The 23,722-nt window shown below is 39.7% G+C and overlaps 1 protein-coding gene across 2 annotated transcripts in view; it reads right to left on the bottom strand.

The window, feature by feature from the left end:
• Nucleotides 1-4,034: 4,034 nt before the first annotated feature.
• RAB3D (RAB3D, member RAS oncogene family) overlaps nucleotides 4,035-23,722 on the bottom strand; it is a 51,845-nt gene continuing 32,157 nt past the window's right edge. For both annotated transcript variants that reach the window (XM_070935275.1, XM_070935274.1), the window contains 3 exons: nucleotides 21,357-21,475; nucleotides 4,928-5,052; nucleotides 4,035-4,778 (listed from right to left, as the gene is read on the bottom strand). In XM_070935275.1, the coding sequence (XP_070791376.1) occupies nucleotides 4,588-4,778; nucleotides 4,928-5,052; nucleotides 21,357-21,475 (435 nt within the window). In that variant the 3' untranslated portion in view covers nucleotides 4,035-4,587. The remainder of the gene's footprint in view (nucleotides 4,779-4,927; nucleotides 5,053-21,356; nucleotides 21,476-23,722) is intronic.

Below are 23,722 nucleotides of genomic sequence, written 5' to 3'. Positions count from 1 at the left end.
TTGAAACCCACCACTTAGTATGTTATATTTTTATATTCTTCATAAGGTAGCTACGCTACTCTCTTGCAGCAAGAAACAAGTTGGGGGGGCGGGGCTTTAAGATTAATCTTTTTTTTAAAATTGGATTTATATACCGCCCTACTCCCGAAGGATTCAGGGCGGTGAACAGCCACAGAATAAAACACATAAATACAAAAGATTTAAAATAGAATAAAAACGAATTAAATAATTTGGCTGAGACAAATTTAAAATACCCAATAATTTAAAAACAAATTAAAATTTACATTTAAAAGGGGAAAAGATTTAGGCCAGGCCAGCTTGATGAAATAAGAAAATCTTGAGCGCACGACAGAAAATGCACAGATCCGGGATCCTCCGTATCTCCAGGGAGAGCTCGTTCCAGATCGTAGGTGCCCCCACAGAGAAGGCTCTCCCCCTAGGGGCCGCCAGTCGACATTGTTTGGCTGACGGCACCTGGAGGAGCCCCTCTCTATGGGAGCGTACTGGCTGGTGGGAGGCTATTGGTGGTAGCAGGCGGTCCCGTAAATAACCAGGTCCTAAGCCATAGAGCGCTCTAAAGGTGATAACCAAAACCTTGAAGCGCACCCAGAAGACCACCGGGAGCCAGTGCAGCTCACGCAGGAGAGCTGTTACATGGGAATGCCACGTCGCTCCCATAACCACCCGCGCGGCCGCATTCTGCACCAGTTGGAGCCTCCAAATGCTCCTCAAGGGGAGCCCCATGTAGAGAGTGTTACAATAGTCCAGACGGGAGGTGACGAGGGCATGAGTTACTGTGCGTAGGGAGTCCCAATCTAGAAAGGGTGAACCTGATGAAAAATCCTCCCGGTCACGGCCATCAAATGCTCTTCTAAAGACAGCCGTGAATCCAGGAGGACGCCCAAGTTGCGAGCCCTTTCCGTGGGGGCCAATGATTCGCCCCCAATAGTCAGCGATGGCACCAGCTGACTATATCGGGTCGGAAACCACAGCCACTTAGTCTTGGATGGGTTGAGCCTGAGCCTGTTTCTCCCCTTCCAGATCTGTACAGCCTCTAGGCACCGGGACATCACTTCAAGGGCATCGTTGGGGTGGTCCGGGGTGGAGATGTACAGCTGGGTGTCATCAGTGTACTGGTGGCACTTCACTCCAAAACCACAGATGATCTCGCCCAGCGGCTTTACATAAATGTTGAACAAAAGGGGCGAGAGGACCGATCGTTGTGGCACCCCACGAGGGGCCTTGGGGTTGAACTCTGCCCCCGTCAACACAGACTGCAACCGGTTGGAGAGAAAGGAGGAGAACCACCATAGTACGGTGCCCCCCACCCCCAATTCTTCCAACCGGTGCAGCATGATACCATGATCGATGGTATCAAAAGCCGCTGAGAGATCTAACAGGACCAGGACAGAGGAGCAACCCCTGTCCCGAGCCCTCCAGAGATCATCAACCAACGCGACCAATGCCATTTCCGTGCTGTACCCAGGCCTGAAACCCGACTGGAACGGATCCAGATACGTCGTTTCATCCAGGTACTGGGGAAGCTGTCACGCAATCTTAATTTTACTTCCATCTACATATCTTCTTAAAGCAATGTCTGAAGCTGGAGATGCAAAATATTGGGTAAAAATCTAGAAAATGGCAGCTGAAGGTGCTTGTGGGAATATACTGTATGATAGGACAGAGGGTTTTCTCTCAGGAGATGGAGGGGGAGTGAAATCCAAATACAGATGGTTCTAAGATAAACCAAGCTATTTCTCAATTTTGGACATTTCAAAGTATCGTAATCCATTCTGTAGCTGAAGGAAGTTTGCCTATCATTACATGCCACAGATTAGCCATTTATAAATTGAAAAGATTTTTGGGGTTTTAAATTAAGCCAAATTTATTTAATATTTTTAAATTATTTTAAATTGATGTTTATTCTGTTTTTAAATAGGCTGTACACTGCCCTGAGTCCTTCGGGAGAAGGGCGGTATAAAAATAAAATTATTATTATTATTATTATTATTATTATTATTATTATTATTATTATTATTATTATTATTATTATTATTATTATTATCTACATTAGCCCAGTTCAAAGTTGTTTGTTATCACAAAGCAATAAGACAAAGTGGGCATGTTTGAAACAACATGCATTTGAGAGAATATGTTGTTGTTGTTGTTGTTGTTGTTGTTGTTGTTGTTGTTAGTTGCGAAGTCATGTCTGACCCATTGCAACTCCATGGACGTTCCTCCAGGCCTTCCTGTCCTCTACCATCCTCTGGAGTCCATTTAAGTTCACGCCAACTGCTTCAGTGACTCCATCCAGCCACCTCGTTTTCTGTCGTCCCCTTCTTCTTTTGCCCTCAATCTTTCCCAGCATTAGTCTCTTCTCCAGTGAGTCCTTCCTTCTCATTAGGTGGCTAAAGTATTTGAGTTTCATTTTCAAGATCTAGCATTCTAAAGACCCTTCTAAAGGGTTGATCTCCTCTAGGACTGACTTGTTTGTTCACCTTGCAGTCCAAGGGACTCACAGAAGTCTTCTCCAGTACCATAGTTCAAAGGCCTCAATTCTTTGACGCTCAGCCTTTTTTATGGTCCAACTTTCAAAGCCATACATTGCAACTGGAATATGTATAATACCATAATTTCCTGTCACCACCCATCTTAGAAATGGCAGTTCCATATGTATGAAAGTCCAGAGAAGGATCCTGTTTCACTTCAGTTGAGTTTACATAACAACAATTCTCTCCTCTCTTCCCTCAACCACCAAGTCTGAAGACCTAAAACTAGAGCCAGAGAAGTGAACAAAAATTTAGTCCAACTTTACTGCTTGCAATTGTGACAACTGTGCATTATGATTGTCCATACATTATGTTCCCTCTCCTCAATAAACTACCGTATCTCCGAATGTTCCACAGGAATACAATATAAAGATTCTTGATTGTTGTGTGTAAGGAAGCTCTAATGACAACAGCCAGCCTGATGGGGAGAGAAATATCTGAGTCTAAAAGCTGGAATGTGAACTCTATTACAGACCGAATGCACAAATTAAGTTTCACAGCCAGTGGAGTCTTAAAAACATTATTCTGGAAGATACAAATGTCAATTCCCTTGATGCTTTGTGAGACACTTTGTTAAGGGCCTTTTTGAACTATGTCAATGGGAATTTGGGATGTCTCTTCAATTTGAGAGGCAATAGAAAAACACAAGGTTCATCTGTAGGAGGGGAAAGGGAGGCAAGTGACCAAAAATGCACCCATATGTAGTGATGTAAACTCCGGCTCTTACTACGGTCTGCAATATCAAACAGAAATACAAAAGGGTAGAGCTTGTGTCATGATATCACAATACACATTTTGATATCTTTGTGGTTGGCAATGGATGCTTGACAGTGATAGACAATCCAAAGGTGACATGTGTGCCTCTAATATCTCATTTATAGCCAAAACGTTTAAACACTTTTTAATTGGGAGGCGTTTTAAGGGATTAACCATCAACCATTTGACTGGGATGGCATAAGGCTCCTGCCTTGAGCAGAGAGTTGGATTAGAAAACCACCAAAGCCCCTTTCAGCCCTATGATTCTATGTTCTATGTTAAACTCAAGATTTGGTGAACCTTAAAACAGGACAGTGCCACTTAAAAGCTTCATTGCTCTAAACATTTCCCACTGGTGGAGTTAGATTTCAGCCTTGCCTTATCTGATGACAATGCAGCCTTATTAGCCAGACATAGAGAAAGAGCAAGTTGGTCTCCCAGGCCTAAAAGGTTGCTTGCTCCCCCTCCTTTTGATATTTCTATACACCCAAGAGATTGGATCAGTGGATGCTCTCTGATTAAGCATGATCCATCTTATGGTAAACAGTTCTGAAGAGAAAAACCTATTGTCAGAATTCTCCACACATATTTCTCTCACCTACATCTAGTTCTTAAGGGCTGGCTGAATGAGGATATCCAACTTCAAAGTGCCATGGGATTTATTTTTTAGATAGAGAAAATTGCAGAAGGCTGAATTTGGCAGAAAATCCAAAGGAATAACATAGCCCCTTTCCAATAAAAAAACTTTTTATTAAAAGGCATAAAATTTTGTGAACTGCAGCTCACTTAATCAAATGCATGGAGTAGTTAAACTGATGCAGGATTTAAACTGGGAAAAGGCAAGATGGGAAGGAAGCATGCTTATGCAGATCCAGGTTTCATATGAAACAAATCGTTCAATTCCTAGTCACTAAGTGAGAGCAATCAAATCAAAGAACTGGCACTAGAATCTTGAAAAGAGTGGGGACAAAGTTGGGCACAGTGCCAGAGAGAGGCCCAATTTATCTGGGTTGCAAAGACATGTTGTTATTGGGAGTGTAAACTGAAGTGCATATATGCAAAAGAAATCATACTCCTTTGCCAGAAAAGGCCAATCATGCTGCAGAGAAAAGGAGGGGAGGCAACTGATGCATGCTGTCAGAGGCCAAACAGGCACAGTCAGAGGCAAACACAGAGATGTGCCAACCAGCCATCAAAGGAGATGTGCAATCTGCTGAACCTTCCTCCTCATTTATTTAGGGCAGCGAGGCACTGCAGGTCTCAGTGGTCAGCAAAGTTCTGTCTAGCAGGAACAACTGTTGGACTGTGAAGCTGATGCTTCCTTCAGGGCAGTGTTCTTGTGATTGGTGCTGTTCATGCCAGAGCTTGCATCCAGGCTCTCATTCATCTTCTCACAGATTATGTCCACCAAGCGCTCAAAGACCTGCTTGACATTGATATTATCCTTGGCACTGGCTTCAAAGAATTCTAAACCTGGAAGGAGAAGAAATGTTAAAGAAAAAAAGAAGAAGAAGCCCAAAGGTGGGAGGGGAAAAAGAGCGGGAGGCATTTCTTGTTTTGTTGGGTATGAGATTGAGAGCAATCTAATCTGGAGGTGTTCCCATATAAGAGACAAAACAAACCTAGTTCATCAGCAAGTCTCTTGCCATCTTCAGTGGGTATTACTCGATTATCCTCCAGGTCACACTTGTTCCCAACCAGAATCACTTGAGCATTATCCCAGGAGTAAGTCTTGATCTGAGTTGCCCTAAGAGAAGGATATAGAAAAATTCTGGAATGGATTTGCTATGGGGTTTGTAATTTCACAGTTACCTAAAAAGAACAGTTAGTGACAGTCACAAGGCAGAAGAATTATCCTCATTTCATCAGTTCATATACAGAATTATTTCCACCTTTTCAAAAAAAAGAACTATGTTGATTTGAATGGTGGTTGCTCTCCCCACTTTCCCTAATTGACAGGAATGGGGAATGGGAAATCAGAATCCTTATTGTCTGCACACACCCAGAATGAGATACCAATACAAATCTATCACTTGGTTTATTCAGACAGGAAGGTCTGAATAAACCAACTCTCTGAATAACTCTCTTAACTTTTTCTGCAATCATCGCCACTGGTCTCATCAAATGATGGTATGCCTCACAGCAGAAACTACCAGTCAGTAGAAAACAGCATCCAATTGCCAGTGTCACACAGCTTTTTAAGATGAACTTTTGAGTGTATAAGTTACAATAATTCTGGAAGCTCTTTTTAGAACTGTAGTGGACTAGGGAGAGAAAAGTGTGGAGCCTCCAAGGATCAGATAGCTGAGGAAGATGGTGGTGGATAGGAAGGTAATATGACAGAAAGGACAACTTCTAAAAAGAGAAGAAATGGAATGACTTCTAAAACAGAGTCATAATTTGGAGTTTAAAGAATTTTTGGAAAGTTGTGTTTTGTTAGAGTAAGTTGTGTAAGCAATGACTGGACATATTCTTGTCATTGTTGCAAACCATTTCTGGTTGGTGGAGTAGTTTGCAGAAGAATTGTGGCTGTTCTTGTTCTGTTTTGAAGTGTTTGATGGGTGGTTGGGGAATGTGGTTTATTATTATATGAAAAAGGAAGAGCTTGGAATTCAGTTAGCAGGTGTGCATTTTTATTTAGTTTATTTTGGTATTGTTAGATATTGAGGAGATTATTAGTGGGTGGACCTTCAGCTTATTTATGAATTATGTATTCAGGAGACAGATCAGCAAATTATTGGGGGGGAATATTCTGGGACCAGTGACAGTCATTTCAGGAGACATGCCCAGACTAGGGTTGCCAGGTCTACTTCCAAAAAATAGTGGACAAGCGGGGGGGGGAGGGTAAAAAGTAGTAAAAAAATAAAATTTACAATTAAATTATATATTTTCTTACAAACATTTTAACACGTATTAAAATAATCACTTCAAAACTTTACTTAAAATTCAAAACATCAAATATATTATAATAATATGTAAAAAATTAAATTACATTTTACTTTGCTGTCGTGTGTATTTTTTATTTGACTGCGCAGCTTTGATCAATTCTTTGTGTTTAACGAATAATTCTTTAATTTAAGTACAACATTGAGAAATATTAAAAAATATACAAAGTTCACTTCGAACTGATGGTACAAGCAGTCGGTTACGTTCGTCAGTCCACAAATTTCCCATGACGCTGAAAATTTGTTTAACTTTTGCATTTGATACTGGAATTGATGCACAATACTGGAACAGTTTCAGTAAACTCGGAGCTGGCTCTTTCTTGAAAAAGTACGTCCACTTATCAAGGGATGAATAGCCCTGCAGATGAACATAAACTTCTTCTAAGACAGAAATTTCATCGAAGAGAGTGTTGGGTGGAAGTTCTTCTCGCCATGGTGATAATAACCAGATGTTCGTCATTTTTTCTAAAGTTGGAGGATTATTGCGATCAATTAGATTGAAACAACTTAGCGTCTCATATACTGAATCGGTGAAATTATACCACTTTTCTAGGTACGCAATGGCTCTTTGATACATGTTGATGGCTTCTTTCTTGAACTTTTGCACGGCATTCTCAGGCAAATGTTTTTTACATAAGGCAAATAAAACTTTCATTCCAAAAAACTGCTCATCGTATTTTTTTTTTGCAAAGAATCACGCAGCTTACACATGATAATGTGAAGATCACATGCAAGAATTTTCTTGCTTTCCAGCTTCAGTAGGGTGTCTTGCATTATTGACATGAAGAAGTGCGTGAAATATAAATACAATTCTGAAATTGTTGGTTCATCGTCCTTTGCGAGTTCATTTTCCTGATCCGAAATAAGGTTCCAGATAACCTTATGGCACTCATCAGATCCAAGAGAAATAAAATACGATTTTAAAGGTATCCAGTTTAAAAGAAGTCTTTCGACTGCTTTAAACAAACTTAACCAACGTGTTGGAACATGGCGCAAAACTTCATGGAATTCTGACTCGCAAAACTCAAAAAATGATTTCAACTCTTCTCGTTTCTTCGCAGAATTTGAAAATTTGGCAAAAATCTTCAGCACTACATTTTCAATATCAAAAGATAACTGCTTTAATCAGTGATGGGATTCTGGGGGTTCCAGGGGGTTCGGCCGAACCCTTTGTTAAATTGTTGGCTCGCCCCGCCCCTTGTCCCGCCCCTCCGCACTACTATTTATTCCAATAAATGGGGCGAGCAAGCCAGCAATTTAACAAACAGTTCGGTGTTTTTTTGTAATTTATTGGCCCCGCAGCACACCGAACCGTTTGTTAAATTGCTGGCTCGCCCGCCCCTCACCCCGCCCCCCCCTCCCACCCACGCGGCGCCAGCCTACCGTAGCCAGGGGTAGGCAATTGTGGCTCTTTTACAACCTGTGGACTTCAACTTCCAGAATTCCTGGAAGGAAGCTTGGCTGTCTCAGGAATTCTGGGAGTTGAAGGCCACAGGTTGTAAAAGAGCCACAATTGCCCACCCCTTCCCTAGCCTGAGTTCCGCTGCCTGGGATCCACGTGGGCTGCCACGTGGTTCCCCACCGACTCCGGACGCAAAAGAGCAGGATGGAGAAAGCAGCTTCCATGCCTTCACTCACCCTCACTCTCTGCTCTGTTGGATCGCCGGCCGTTCGCTTACCCCGCCCACTCCCAATCTATTGCTGCCTCCGGAGTCCCAGCTGATGGCTAGAGGAAAAAAAACTTCAAATTCTTGCTGCGGGGCTTCAAAGGGCCGCCCTAGAGCCAGTGGTGCAGCCGAACCGTTTGTTAAATTGCTGGCTTGCCCCGCCCCTCCGCACCACTATTTATTGCCAATAAATAGTGGTGGGCGAGGGGCGGGACAAGCCAGCAATTTAACAAATGGTTCGGTGTTTTTTTGAAATTTTATTGGCCCACGGAGCTTCAGCATAGGCTAATTAGCCCTTGATTAGATCAGCTCCCGACTCTCAGCTGATTTGTCTCAGCCTTTTTTGCTCAGGGCTCTGCTGCTTCTTTGCAAAGAGTCCTGGAGCAATTTTTTCCCCCCTAGCTATGCTGAGAAATGAAACTGAAACTGCTTTGCTGTTGCTGCAAGGTTGGAAAATTAGGCAGGCAGATTTCTTTTCTTTTTCCTCACCAAAAAAGGTAGGTGCAAACAACGGGAAATTTAGGGAAAAAGAGGAGATTTTAAAACACAAAAGAAAAAAAGCTCTATTTAACTAGGGAATTGTAATAATTGAGATACTATTAATTGTATATTGTGTTGAAAGCAGAAATGGTTAAGTTGTGGTTTGGAGGAATATATGGGGGAAATTATTTGGTTTATTATTATTGGTAAATATAATTAATTGATTTGTAAGAAATTGGATTGCATGGAAATAATTGGAATATTCATGTTCATATTGATTAATATACAAAAAAGGTAGTTATATAACTAATTGATTTATATTAAAATGTTGAATTTATATTAAACAACTAATATTACATAATTAACCAATGTGAGGATGGATATAAAAATATATGACAATGGGAAGGGGTATAATATAGAATAGAAGGGAAAAATTGAATTTGATTAAGATTAGAGATGAGAATGAAGGGTAATATTGGTTTTTTACAAAAATAGATGAGGAATAAATATGGCAAAAAGGAAATATAGAAATTGTAAATTTAATTGAAATGACTAAACACAGTTTAAATTTGTGAACCGGGCAAATACTCTGTTCAAAGAAAATACATTGTATGTGTGTTTCTAATTATTGTTATTTATTCATATTTGTTCTCTTTTATTCTTTAAAGTTTAACAATTCATTCTTTATCTTAATATCTTTATATTTGTTTGGGGTTGGCTTTCTTCCCTTTCATCTTTTTTATTGTACAGCAATCTTTCTCCTCAAACCTACCACCTCTCTCTTTTCTTTCCTTCTTACTTTCTCTTCCTCCCCCTCTTCTTCTCCTCCCTACTTCCTCTTCCTTTCTCCTTCTCCTCCTCTCTTCCTCCCTCTCTTACCCTCACTCCTATTCTAATTTCCCTTCCCTTCCTTCATCCCTCTCTATTGCTGTATCCTTTTATGCATATGGTCTACTCAGAGAGCTGAAAAAGTTATTTCTGACTGGTCCTTGCACTTTTGACCAGTCCTCGAACTTACAACTGTCCTCACATTTTACGTTTTTGCCCTATCTTGTCACCATGGTGAAGAGAAGCAGTTGTGAAATGAGTGACATGGTTGTTAAGAATGCTACAATGGGCATAAATGATGACCAGTCATAAGTGCGAAGACCGGTCAAAAGTGCGAGGACCTGTCAGAAATCACTTTTTTCAGCCCTCTGGGTAGTTCTTTTGTGCATATGGACTACTCAGAGGGCTGAAAAAGTTATTTTTGACTGGTCCTCGCACTTTTGACCAGTCCTCAAACTTACGACTGTCCTCACATTTTACGTTTTTGCCTATCTTGTCACCATGCTGAAGAGAAGCAGTTGTGAAATGAGTGACACGGTTGTTAAGAAAGCTGCACGGGTGATTTGCCGACTTCCGGTGGCTCCGCAGACGTCGAGGACGGTCTCCATAGACCGCCAGCCACCCGATCTGTAAAAACCGCCCTGACAGCGCTAAACAGCTGTCCGGCGGTTTGAAAAAACTCTCCTTCGGGCAAAGAAGGAGAGGAGAGCCGGAGGGGGTGGGTAGAGCTCCCCGATAGTCACTGGATTAACTCCAGGGACTCGGAGGGTGAGAGCTCCCCAGTTCACCCCTCCCATCGCTCCGGATCGCTGGTGCCTCTGTCTTCAGAGCAAGACGTCTGTGTCCAATTCTGCCGGCAAACAGTGAGTTTTAATGATTTTCAACAAGGCAGACAGAGCGGAAGCAAGAGTGCAAGCTTTTTAAGAGAAACAGAACTTAACTCTGTGAATACATTGTTGCAAACGGAGCTCTCTGGAGCTGGAGGCTGGGAGGAAGCCTTTGTTATGGGCGGAAGGGAAAGTGAAAGTTAAAAGGAAACTGTTTGTTAATAGCCCTCTGCCTGAAGAGAAAACTACTGGGCTTTGAGTATAGTTTGAAGAGAGGATTGTTTATTTTGGAAAAACTTTGGAATATACTTTCTAAGACTGTTTACAAGATTTTCTGGCTGTAAAAGGAAAACTTTTTTTTAAATAAAATGGCTGCTAAACAACTAAAGCCACCAACTTCTAAAGGGGGAGGAGGTTCCCCTGTAGTGACTCAAAAACAACAACTTCCGGCTGATACACAGTCACAAGACCTTAAAGAATTTATAATGGGTGCCCTGAATAATCAGACAGAAATGATGAAAGGATTTTCAGAGGAGTTAAAGAAACTTACAAGTGTGGTGGAGGAAAAACATGATGAAATAAGAGATGATATTGTCTTTGCAGTTTCAGGACTGGCTACTCACATGTTAAAGATTGAGGAGAGAGTGCGGGAAATTGATGATGCTAATTTGGAGATTGCAACTAAACTGGGAGAGGTTATGATACAGACAGAGAAAGTGGATGACGAGATGGTTATGTTACAGTACAGGTCAATGGAATTTGCCCTGAGGCTGAGAGGTTTGAAAGAAAAGAGTGGTGAAAATTTAAAAGATGTTTGTTCCAATGCTTTAGCAGAGCTGATTCCAGAAAGGCCAGCAGATGTGGCAATTCAAATGGACAAAATTTACAGGGTCAACTCCTGGCTGGCAAAACAAAAGCAGCTACCAAGAGATGTGGTGATCTATTTTACAACAAGGAGAGTTAGAAATGATATTTTGCAAGCGTCTTATAGAAATAAGATTAAAGTGGAAGGACAAGAGCTGGTGGTCCTGAAAGAGCTTCCTCCTAAAATGTTAAGAGATAGAAAGCAGTTTGGCTTTTTGGTGAACGAACTAAGAAACCAGCAAATTCAGTACAGATGGGATGTCCCATTTGGGATAATAGTGCCATACGCTGGGCAAAGACATCGTTTAAACACAGTTGGAAAAGCAAAAGATTTTTATGCCAATGTTTTAAAGGCTGGAAGGCCACCCTCACCAGGGGGTGCTAGAAAGCAATTGGAAATTACTCAACAAGAGAAAGATGGAGGGCAACCACAAACCTATGCTCAAGTATTAGCTGGAGGAGCTATTCTGGAAGAAGATCCATTACTGACTGGGGGTTCACCACCAACTTTGGAGTCATTAACGATGATTCAGCTGCCAAAAGATCAACGACTGACAAGGGCTACCTATAAACAACATATGGCGCAACAGCCTCAAGATCCAACTCAACAAGCCCAAAAAACGCAAGCTGTGGGAGGAGCTAGGCCGAAGTCTAAAATGGCGGAGGAGGTTCAGCTGATGCTCTCGAAGCTTGGAACGCCCAGAGATGGCAAATAAATTTCTATCTTGGAATGTTAACGGTTTAAATTCTCCACAAAAAAGAAAGAAAATATTTCATTATTTGAAGCAATTTCAGAACGATGTTATTTGTTTGCAAGAAACGCATATTAAATCTTCAGATCAAAAGTACCTGATAAATTCGAAATTAGGTACACATTTTGTGGCATCAGCACCAGAAAAGAAAAACGGCCTAGTAATATATGTTAAAAGAGGCTTAGTGGCCAATTTAATTGAGGCTGATACTCAAGGTAGATATATCGCAATTGAATTAATAACACAGAGTGGGAAGCTGCTTGTAATTGGAGTATATGCACCTAATCAACAACAAGATAAATTTTACAAACTTTTACATACTAAAATACTACAATGGGACTATAGATCCTTATTTTTAATGGGTGATTGGAATGGGGTATTAGATACCCAGAAAGATAAAAAAAGTCTTTCCAAGATCTCCATGCGTGCTAAGTTGCCTAAATCTTTTTTTGATATTTTGGAGGATATGGAGCTTAGAGACGTTTGGAGAGAAAGGAACGTATTGGAGAGTGATTTTACTTTTTTCTCAGACAGGCACCAATCTTTTTCGAGGATTGACTTTATATTAATTACAAACGATCTTTTTTCTAGGGTGAAGAGTACGAAGATATGTCCAAGAACTTTAACTGATCATAGCCCAGTTTGGGTGGAATTAGAGCAGGAGAGAGGGGAAAGGAGGTCTTGGAGGCTAAATGAGAATTTATTTAGATATGAAGACAATCTGTGTGAGCTTAAAAAACAAATGAAAGAATTTTTTATTAATAATATGAATAAAGGAACATCGATGGAGATGGTATGGGATGCGTGTAAGGCTTATATGAGAGGAACATTAATCTTTTTGAATAATAAACATAGATTAAAACAACAAAATAGACGGAAAGAGATAGAGGAGGAAATTAAAAAGAAAGAACAATTACTTATAATTAATCCAGGAGATAAAAAGGCAAAAGATATGATTAATATTTTAAGACAGCAATTTAATATGTTAATGGCGGGGCAAGTAGCAACTAGCATACAATATGCCAGACATAACACATTTTGCAATGCTAATAAACCTGGGAGATGGTTGGCTTACACGATGAGGAAAAAACAGAAATCACGTATTATAGATAAAATAGAATTTAGAGGTAAAGAGATTTATCAACAGAATTTAATAAAAAAGGCTTTTTTGGAGTTTTACACAAAACTATATGCCAAAGATGCAATTCGAGATGTTGATATTGATAGATATCTAAAGATGGAGATTCCTGAATTAACGTTGGAACAGAGAGATAGATTGAATCAGCCAATAACTTCTGAGGAAATTGTTGGAGCAATTAAACAATTAAAAATAGGTAAGGCTCCGGGAACAGATGGACTAACAGCTGTTTATTATAAACACTTACAATCCGAAATGTTAGAACCACTAAAAAATTTATTTAATAAGATACAATTAGGAGGAGGAGTACCACCCTCTTGGAAAACAGCCTTTGTTTCATTAATTCCAAAGGAGGATCGAAATTCCATTAAACCGGAGAATTTTAGGCCAATTTCACTTCTGAATACTGATTATAAGATTTTTGCTAAAATATTAGCCAATAGACTAATGCCAGTTATGCAACAAATAATTCACAGTGATCAATCAGGGTTTATAAAAGGTAGACAAATGAGATACAATGTTAGACAAATTGTAAACTTATTGGAATATTTGGAAAAAAATAACCAAGTCCCTGCAGCGTTTATATTCTTGGATGCAGAGAAGGCATTTGATCGTTTGAACTGGCAATTTTTGTTTAAGATAATAGAGAAAATGCGCTTTGGGGAATATTTTACACAATCAATTAGAGCGATATACCAGCAGCAATCAGCACAAATCATAGTTAATGGAGGTTTAACAGAGGCTTTTAAAATTGAGAAAGGAACAAGACAGGGGTGTCCTCTGTCCCCATTATTATTTATTCTGACTTTGGAGGTATTACTGAATAAGATACGTGATTCACAAAAACTGAAGGGTATTGTAATTAGACAACAAGATTATAGATTAAGAGCCTTTGCAGATGATTTGGTTATTACCTTATCTCAACCTACAGAGTCGGCTCCATACATATTGGATATAATTAATCAATATGGGAAGGTATCAGGATTTAAAGTTAATTCACATAAGACAAAGATGATAGTTAAAAATATGACTACATTTGAAAGAGACAAATTAGCAAGATTAACAGATTTTGAAATAGTTAAAAAGGTTAAATATCTAGGGGTATACATAGCAGCTTCAAATACAAAATTATACAAAAATAATTATGAGGTACTTTGGCAGAAGGTACAGAAGGATATGGAAAATTGGAAAAAATTACAGTTGTCTTTATTGGGAAGAATTGCTGCAATTAAAATGAATGTTTTACCTAGATTTTTATTTCTGTTCCAAATGATACCTGTGCTTAAGAAAGATGAAAATCTGAGAGAATGGCAGAAAGGTGTTAATACTTTTATTTGGGCAGGGAAAAAACCCAGAATAAAAATGAAAATTATACAAGATACACGTGAAAGAGGGGGTCTTAAAATGCCTAATTTAAGATTATATTATGAAGCAGCGGTTTTATCACAAATCAGTGATTGGTTTAATTTAACTGAGAGGAGAATTTTGAATTTAGAAGGTTATGATTTGTTATATGGATGGCATGCCTATTTGTTATATGACAAAAAAGTGGATAAAGTATTTAAGGTTCATATATTAAGAAATGCTTTGTTAAGGGTTTGGAAAAAATATCAATATAAGTTAAATTATAAGATACCTTTATGGGCAAATCCCAGACATGCAATAGAAAATATAAGTATAGAACAAAAACAGGAGGTGATTACTTATAAAGAGCTTCTTATTATGGAAAGGGGGGCAATGTATTTGAAATCTTTAGATACACTGAGAGAAGAAGGTATAATTTATACATGGTTTCAGTATGGTCAACTTCAAGCTAGATGGAAGGAAGATCAAAAAACTGGCTTTGTGCAAAATGAAGAGAATTTGGTAAAACAAATTAGAGATCAAAAACAAATGCATATTAAAAGGTTGTATAATGCTTTATTGGAAATAGATTCTGAGACAGAATTGGTTAAAGACTGTATGATTAAATGGGCACAAAATTTTCAAGAGCCAGTAATGATGGAAACTTGGGAAAAGATTTGGATTAGAAATGTGAAGTTTACACAAGCACAAAATTTAAGAGAAAATTTTTATAAAATGTTTTATAGATGGCATTTAGATCCTAAAAAATTATCATGTATGTATTCTAATGTGCAAGCTAAATGTTGGAGATGTGACTGTGATGATGCAACTTATTATCATATATGGTGGACTTGTAGAAAAATCAAAGCATTTTGGATAAAGATTTGGTGGGTGATCCAGAATATTCTCAAAAAGAGACTGAAATTTACTCCACAGTTGTTCTTATTGGGTATAACTACGGACTGTACAGTTGCAGAGACTAAATTGATTTTGAACTTGATAACAGCAGCAAGATTGTTGGTGGCACAATACTGGAAGAAGGACTTTTTGCCTACTATTGGTGAATGGATACTGAAAGTAACTAATTTAGCTGAAATGGCTAAAATTTCAGCATATCTGAAGGATCACACACAAGAAAGGTACATACAGGACTGGAGAAGATGGATTGATTATATACAAAATAAGTATCAGACCAAAAAATATCAAATAGCTTATGAATGATTTCTTTTATTTGTATAAGCGTTATATAAGTGACATTAGAAGTATTATGTTTAAGAAATGGGATTTTATATATGGGGGGTTAAGAATTTTTTTTTTAGGGATGTTAGTTTAATGATTGGTTATGCAATTTAGATTATTGTTAGAGATCAATAGAAATACCTTGTGTTCTGCTCTGGGAAGTCGGGGAGGGGGAGGGGGGGTTGTGGGGGGTGATGGGGGGTTGTGGGGAAAATATGTTTGTTTTTTTTTAAAACTTTTTCAATAAAAAAAAAAAGAAAGCTGCACGGGCATAAATGTGAGGATGGTCATAAGTGTGAGGACCGGTCAAAAGTGCGAGGCCCAGTCAGAAATGACTTTTTTCAGCCCTCTGAGTAGTCCCTATGCACATAGCCATGCCCACCCGGTCACATGACCAGCTAGCCACGCCTACACAGTCACATGACCAGCTAGCCATGCTTACACAGTCACGTGACCAGCTAGCCACGCCCACCCAGTCACATGATTGCCAAGCCACACCCCCAACTAAGCCACGCCCACTGAACCTGTTGTTAAAAAAATTGAATCCCATCACTGGCTTTAATGCATTTTTTGCGCTGTTGTGTAAAATGTGATTATTGCAATGAGCAGCTACAATATTGTCATTTTCCAGCAATAATTTTTGGTAAACAGATTTGTTCATTCCATAATTGACCGATGCATTATCTGCTGAGTAAGCTGAAACATTATTTATTTCCAATTCGTTATCACTAAGAACTCGACACAGCTGATTTTTTATTGATGTAGAATCTTCGAAAGAATCCTCATAAAAGTCTAAAATTTTCACACACAGTCCTTCTTCACAAGTAAAATATTATGCAACAATGGGATACATTTTGTGATTTCCCTTGTTTGATGCGTCAGTGGAGAGAGAAAATGGAATTCCAGTTTTAAGATCATTGAGAACAACTCAATAGAAAAAGGATACAAAACCTCATTGACAATAGCTGATGATTTGGTTCTTCCATAAGACATCATTTTTACAATTTCTGAATCATCAAAAATTTGCTTCATTAACTTAATACCGCAATCTTGAGCCAGGAAAGAAATATGGTGTTTGATCCCATGGTAAGTTTCAGCCATTTCAGCTACAGTCACTTTCTCACTGAAAGAGGAGTCTTTAACAATGAAAAACGAATTGATTCGCTTGTTGCTGGAAGCTATTTTCTCCTTATCTAAATGATTTTCTGTGCTTGCATGCTGTGTGATAGCTTTTATATCATTATATTCAATTGTGAATGATTTCTGACACAATTTACAGTAGGCCGTCGTATTTGTTCTGTCGGTTTCGTTGTTGGTAATCCATGTAAAAGTAGCTTCCCAGTCTTTGATGTATTTGCACACTCCTCTCTTTCGTTTTAAAGAATTTGAATTCTCACCGCTGTCACTCTCATTACTCAACGCCATTTTAGGTCAGTTGACACAAGCTACAATACATTTTAAAAATGTGAACTGTACATAATTTTATAATATATTTTTATTTTAATCTCATCATTAATTTTTTCGGAGAATCGAGTTCAATGGATATTCAATCTGTCTCATTCTAACTTATGAAAAAAAAGACAAAACGTGATTCTCCTATCCTTATTCTCTTAGACTGTGCAGCTTTAGATTACATACCATTTCATCATAAAGCTTTTAAATAAAAAAAATGTCCACTATTTTGTGAAAAAAAATAGTGAACATAATGTGAAAAAAGCGGACTGTCCGCTCAAATAGTGGACACCTGGCAAGGGTAGCCCAGACAGGTAGGGCCAGTTTTTCACTGAGGCCCAGTGTGGAGAGTAGAGCAGTGTTCTGCAACCTCAGCAACTTTAGGTTGCATGGACGTCAGCTCCCAAAGTGCCTAGTCAGCATGCTTAGGGTTTTCCCTAAGGATCTGATGGGCAGTTTGGCCAAGGTCTTAGTCACTGTCTAGTATGGGTGGGGGGCTGAAGTCTGGGATCGTATCACCTCTCTGCTGCTTCTCTCTGTGTACCAATCCTGATGTCATTGGGAATCAGGTTGCATATAAATTTAAATAAATAAATATCACTCATCAAACAGACACATCTTGGGCCAGGCTGCAGGTACCAATCTGTGATTGGGAGACCCTGTCGTGACTCCTTTGTCATGGAGCAATCACTATCTGATCAGATGTTTTCCAGATTGGATTAAGTTCCAGAAGTCAGTGCTCTGAAAGCTGGTTAATATGCCAAGCCTTTCAGCAGAGGAGCCCATGGTGACTATCTGAAATTACCAACTATCCCTGGCTTTGATAGACTTCTAGAATGGCTGGGTCATATCTAAAAGCAAATATGACTAAGTACAGCTTAAACATTCCTTGAAAAAGCTAAGCTATATCAGGGAAAGAGATCCCTGAATCCATTGAGTCTGGTGATAGTCACTTAAGGGAGCTGTTCTGGAGGGGCTGATGCATCTTGAATCACTATCACTAAATGGGAAAGTGTTATGGATTTCTTCACAAAGTTGCTCATAGTCATTGTTGGATAGTCAGCCCCTTGCCGAGTAAGCTTTAGGAGGAAGCTAACAAACCTGCTGGGCCTGTGTTGTTAGATCAGTCTGACCTTATGCTCCTTGGAACTAGGAACAGAGTGCTTGAATGCATTTGAGCCATTATTTGTCTCTAGGCTGGTATTGGTTGGGATGGAGAGAATCAAAATCATGAATACCTTCCTTAATCTCTTTTTTTAAAAATGGGTACAGCCTTGGGATTCACTTGACCAAAGATGTCTAAATTGGAACAGGCAAACAAAACAAAACAAAACCTGAATCCAGACAAGTCGGAATTTTGGGGGAAATCTCAATCAATCGACAAGGATTATTCCTGCTCTGGATATTGTTTCTGGAAGGACCAGGTTGTGGGTTTAGGGTAGGAACCTGTGCTATCCAGAATGCCAAGCTGAGAACAGTCATTGTCATTTTCCACTTATGACTTATCAATTTTATCCCTTCCTAAAGAGAGATCATCTGGGTGTTCTTTGTCTCCTGGTTATTTTCTTCTAGCCTGTGTAAGAATTCCCAGACATTGTAATAGGTTAAAAAATAGCAGCCAGAACATGGCACCTCTTCTGATTAAGTTGCATTGGCTCCAAGAAATTTCCAATTTAAAGTATATGTTATTACATCTAAATACCCAAATGGCTTGGCCTCATCAGCTTTCCACTCCTCCTCTGTAAAGTGGCTCATTCGGAATCCATAAGAGCTGTGGAATTCCCTTCCTTGGCTCTTCAGTCTGCTGCTTTTTCATGATTTAGGAGAAACTTAGTCTGACTTCTACATTAGCTTATCCTCCACAGAAGATACGTTTTTAACTGCTATTGATCTTTTAAGGCTAAAATCATAATTTTGTATTGAACCATTTTAACATTAGTTGTTGTTTTAGGATATGGCCTTTTTATGTTTGATATATTTGGGGAAGGGGATTTGATTGGTATTTATTGCTTTTTGCTGGAAACCACTGAGAATTGGCTTCTGTTCTTTTTCAAGATGTTTCCTAAGTTTCTAAATTGCAAGATAACTTGCCAAACTGACACAGTGAAATCCATAATCTAAATTAGGACTAAGGAACTGCTGGAACTGGAGCAGATATATGTATACTGTATACTGGAGGGGATATAGTACCTACATCATTCAGCACTTGTTTCTTGGTTTGGATGAATAAACCAGCTTGAGTGTCTCAGTCCATTGTGTTAGAAATTTTAGAAACCTATGCAATACAGCTAAAAGCAACCAAGAGTTTTATATCAGTGTAAACGCTAGTAGTCTAGTACTGATACTGGTACTGTTGAACTTTCATGGATCAGGCATCACCAAAAATGTGGGGTTTCTTTTTTCTGAAATACTGTATTTTGGAATATTTGCAGTCATGTAACAATTTTCTCAGCTAATTTGGACAAAGAGACTTTCTCAAAGACTAATGTGAGATAAACTTGCATCAAAGCATTCAGTGCCTAAAAGATCCATGTCCATATTGTAAAACAGAAAAGGTTGGTAACTTCTAAATACAAGCCTCTTAATCTACTAATTGAGACTTAAGACTAATTGAGAGACAGTTTTTAGTGAAAAGCAGAGAGAAAGATGGTGTAGTATAGAATGCCATTTTTCATCTATAATCCATCCCAACAATTTACTGTCTATTTAGTATTTTTGCTAGCATGAGATTGGCTCACAGTATGCTAAATGTTCCATGAAGATTATCTGCATCAAATTAACATGTTTAAGCTTCTGCCTGCAGATTTGCTTAAGCATCTGTGGTCATTTTCACAAAAAGGCTCTTTTCTACTATAAGGCATAGTAAGCATATTTGGTCACCATATTATAAAAAAGATACAGAGACTCTAGAAGGAGTGCAGAAAAGAGCAATAAAGATGATTGAGGGCCTCAAGGCTAAACATATGAAGAATGGTTGCAGGAATTGGGTTTGTCTAGTCTAGTGAAAAGAAGGACTAAGGGTGACATGACAGCAGTGTTCCAATATTTGAGGGGCTGCCCCAAAGAAGAGAGGGGTCAACCTATTCTCCAAAGCACCAGAAGACAGAACAAGAAGCAATGAATGAAAACTAATCAAGAAGAGAACCAATCTAGAAGTAAGGAGAAATTTCCTGACAGTGGGAACAATTAACCAGTGGAACGGTTTGTCTCCAGAAGTTGTGGCCGCTCCATCACTGGAGGTTTTTAAGAAAAGACTAGACAGTCACTTATCTGAAATAGGTATAGGGTCTCCTGCTTGAGCAGGGGGTTGGATTAGAAGACCTCCAAGGTCTCTTCCAACTCTTGTTATTCTGTTAAGCATAAATTGTACAGCAGGAAAGCCTCATAGTTGGAGTGTGAGAACAGGATAATCCAATATCCTGTTCTATATTCATGACAGATATTTGTGGCATATCAGATTCTTAGATATTTCAAGGATCTTGAAACTATGTCCAAGCAACAGACTCTTCCAGTAACATAGAACACTAGCACATCAGGTAATTCTTGACTTATGACTGCAATTGGGACTGGAATTTTGGTCATAAGTTGTGACTGTCATAAGTTGAGACATCCATGTGACCAGACCTGATTTTATGATTGTTTTTAATTAAAGAGAAACTTCCTAGCAGTGAGGACAATTAACCAATGGAACAGCTTGCCTTCAGAAATCGTGGCCGCTCCATCATTGGAGGTTTTTAAGAAAAGACTAGACAGTCACTTATCTGAAATAGGTATAGGTTCTCCTGCTTGAGCAGGGGGCTGGACTAGAAGACCTCCAAGGTCCCTTCCAGCTCTGTTTTGTTCTGTTCTTACTTATTCAGGCAAGTGTAAAACTCTTCTCTCAAATGGGCATTTGTTGCCAGAAACCAGTAAAAACACTGTAAATCATGGGCATGTGACTGCAGAACACTGCAACCAGTTTTAAATGTGAGCCAGTTACCAAGTGCCTAAAATGCAGTCATGTGACTGCACGGGGGTTGGGGGACAGCACAATATTGTACAATAGCCAGAAGTGCTTTACAGGCTGTAAAACTCTCTCTCTGAATCTGTCATAACTCTGAACAGTTGTTAAATTACTAGTCATAAGTTGAGGCTTACTTGTACAATGGAGGCATGTATACATTGCTTTATAATGAGTCAGTTGATAAAGCCATACAATGTCACCTGTTCTGACTGGCAGTGTTATTTTGGGCCCTGATATTTCCCAGCCCTGTTGTCAAAATCCTTTAATTGGAGATGCTAATAAGTTGCTGTGCACATGAGACACGCTCTCTAACTCAGCTTTGGCCCCTTAATATACTGGTAAGAAATTCTGGCCTCAGCAAGTTCCTAAATAGCAAGAATGTTGCACCTGTAAATAATACATTACCAACTGAGCACATTTCAAAGTCTGTTTTCCTAGTCCATAACTGGAAATCACCCCCTTGACAGAAAAAGTCCCTGTTCCAGCTCAGGATTCTGCACAGCAAACCTTACCAGTCTTGTACAGCATTGAAAGACTCCTGGTTGGAAATATCATACATGAGTAAAAAACCCATTGCTCCCCTGTAGTAGGCTGTTGTGATGGTTCGATACCGCTCTTGCCCAGCTGTGTCCTTAGAAAGACAGAAACAGAAAAGGAAATTGATCAATTAAATGACTTCCCCTTTCAGACAAATATAGAGTTCCTTATCTAACTACTTGTTTTGTCAAGCCTTAAAATCAATTTCATCTATCATCTTTTTTTCATTATCATCAGAAATTTCTCTCTGTGACCTCCCATCTTGCCTACTGTTATAATCAATCAACCTATCAAACAGCACCCTTAGCTCAGCATAGCTCTTGCTGCATTGATACAAGAGTCTTTCCATTTTTCAGATTGACGTGTGGCTAACAGATGCAAAGTATGCCCAACCTCATTCAATCTCAAAAATTCAAAAATCCCTCCAGGGGAAATCTATAGTCTAAAGCAAGGGTGTCAAACTCAAGGCTTTCAGGCCAAATTCGGTCTGCAGGGTGCTTAAATCTGGCCTGCGGAACTAGCCTGGAAATATCAAAGATCAGCCTGCAGTATCTCTGCCGGCCAAAACGGGCCGCATGCGGCCCCACCCACCCCGGTACCACCTCCCCGGCCTCCTGCAGCACTCTGCCAAGGCCTCAGCAGAGAGGCCCGTTTTTGGCTGGCAGAGTGTTGCTGGAGGCCAGAGAGGCCGAAAATGGGCCATGCAGGGGCCTTGGGAGGCCTCCACATGGCCCATTTTGGGCCAGGAGAGTGCTGCAGGAGGCTGTTCAAGCTGAAAATGGGGCAGAGGGAGCCACACGTGACCCCTCCCCATGCCCTGTTTTGGCCAGCAGGGTGCTGCAGGAGGCATCCATCCCATCTCCTCCCCACCCTCCCCCCACCTCCGCTGGCCCACAGAGGACTACAATGCTTATCCAGCTCTCAAAGAAATCCAGTTGGACACCCCTGGTCTAAAGCAATTCTATTTGTTCACGGTTTCAAGCATGAACAAATGCTCTGAGTCTCTGAGAAAACATGACAACAATAATAATGAATTAAGTGAGATAAGGCCACCTACAAAGCACAGGCACAGAAAGGCTATGGAAGAACAGTCCCCCTTCTGCTGCCCAGCCTTGGAGACTAGACTCCTTCCTGATTCTCCTGAGATTTGTTCCTGCACCCCAAAGATTCACTGTTACTGTGGAGACCTGTGCTTACTCTGTAGGGCTCTGACCTATGGACTCCTTTTAGGCTCATCTCTGGTTGAGGACAGCATTTCCATGATGGCCCTGGTGTACGTAAGGGTTGGCATTTGACTCTAATTAAAATTTAAAGAGATTGAAAGCTTAATGGAGCATTTAAATGAGGGAAAAGAGGACAGCAAATTGGAAATGGGTTGCTTCCGGTGCATTATCAAAGGCTAAGGGTAGAAAGAACAGCAAGTTCCTGACCTAAAAGGTTCACTAGTGTGGAAATGTTTCCCCAGTGTGGAATTGTTATGAGCACAGACCATTAAGTGACAACAGGAAGAGTGATTCTTGCCGATTCTTCAGTTTTGAGGATTTTGGCCCGAGGGCTCTTTTGATGGAATATAAAAAAGGGTATTCCAGTCTGCCCTTTCCCCTCAAATAACCACATGGAACAACCCTACAATCGGAAAAGTCAGAGAACTACCTTTCTAGCCTTATGGAGCAGTATGCAAATGCGCAGGTCCAAAGAGAATCATACTTTTCTCAGAAACAGATGGTGCTTTCTCCAATTTAAAAAGCACCATTAAGGACTGCAGACTGAAGTTATAGACAATTAGCAAATTGTATACAAGATGTATGGAATGAGCCAGTGGTGACTCATTTGTTAGAACTGGTTCTGTGGGCGTGGCTTGGTGGTGGTGGGTAATGTGGCTGGGTGGGTGTGGCCAATTTTTTTTTTTACTTTTAAAACCATTTTTTCTACAACCTCTTCGGCGAAGAGGTTGTATAAAAATGCTTTCAAAAAGCTCTGACGATCCCAGCTGAGTTGCCTGATCGGTGGAGACTTTTTTTCTTTTAAATGCCTCTGACAACCAGGCAACTCAGCTTGGATCGTCAAAGGCATTTAAAAGAAAAAAAGGGTTTTTTTCTTTTAAAAGCCTTTGATGATCCCAGCTGAGCCGCACAATCATCAGAGGCTTTACACAACCCAGGATTGTATTAGGTTTTTCGGCTGCTGCCACACACTGCTAGCTCATATTCAAGTGATCATCCATTAGGACTCCCTCTCACAGTTACGGTTTTGAGCCAGATCTCGCCTAATCTGTACATATAGCTTTGATTTTTCATGTCTAAATGTAAAATTGTGCTTTTCTTCACATTAAAATTCATTT

This window comes from Pituophis catenifer, unplaced genomic scaffold (genome assembly GCF_029215685.1).
Source record: "Pituophis catenifer annectens isolate HBS135680 unplaced genomic scaffold, rPitCat1.0.hap2 SCAF_2, whole genome shotgun sequence".
NCBI classification, from domain to species: Eukaryota; Metazoa; Chordata; class Lepidosauria; order Squamata; family Colubridae; genus Pituophis; species Pituophis catenifer.
Note: the sequence above shows the minus strand (reverse complement) of the source record. Positions and strands in the feature narration are given on the sequence as shown.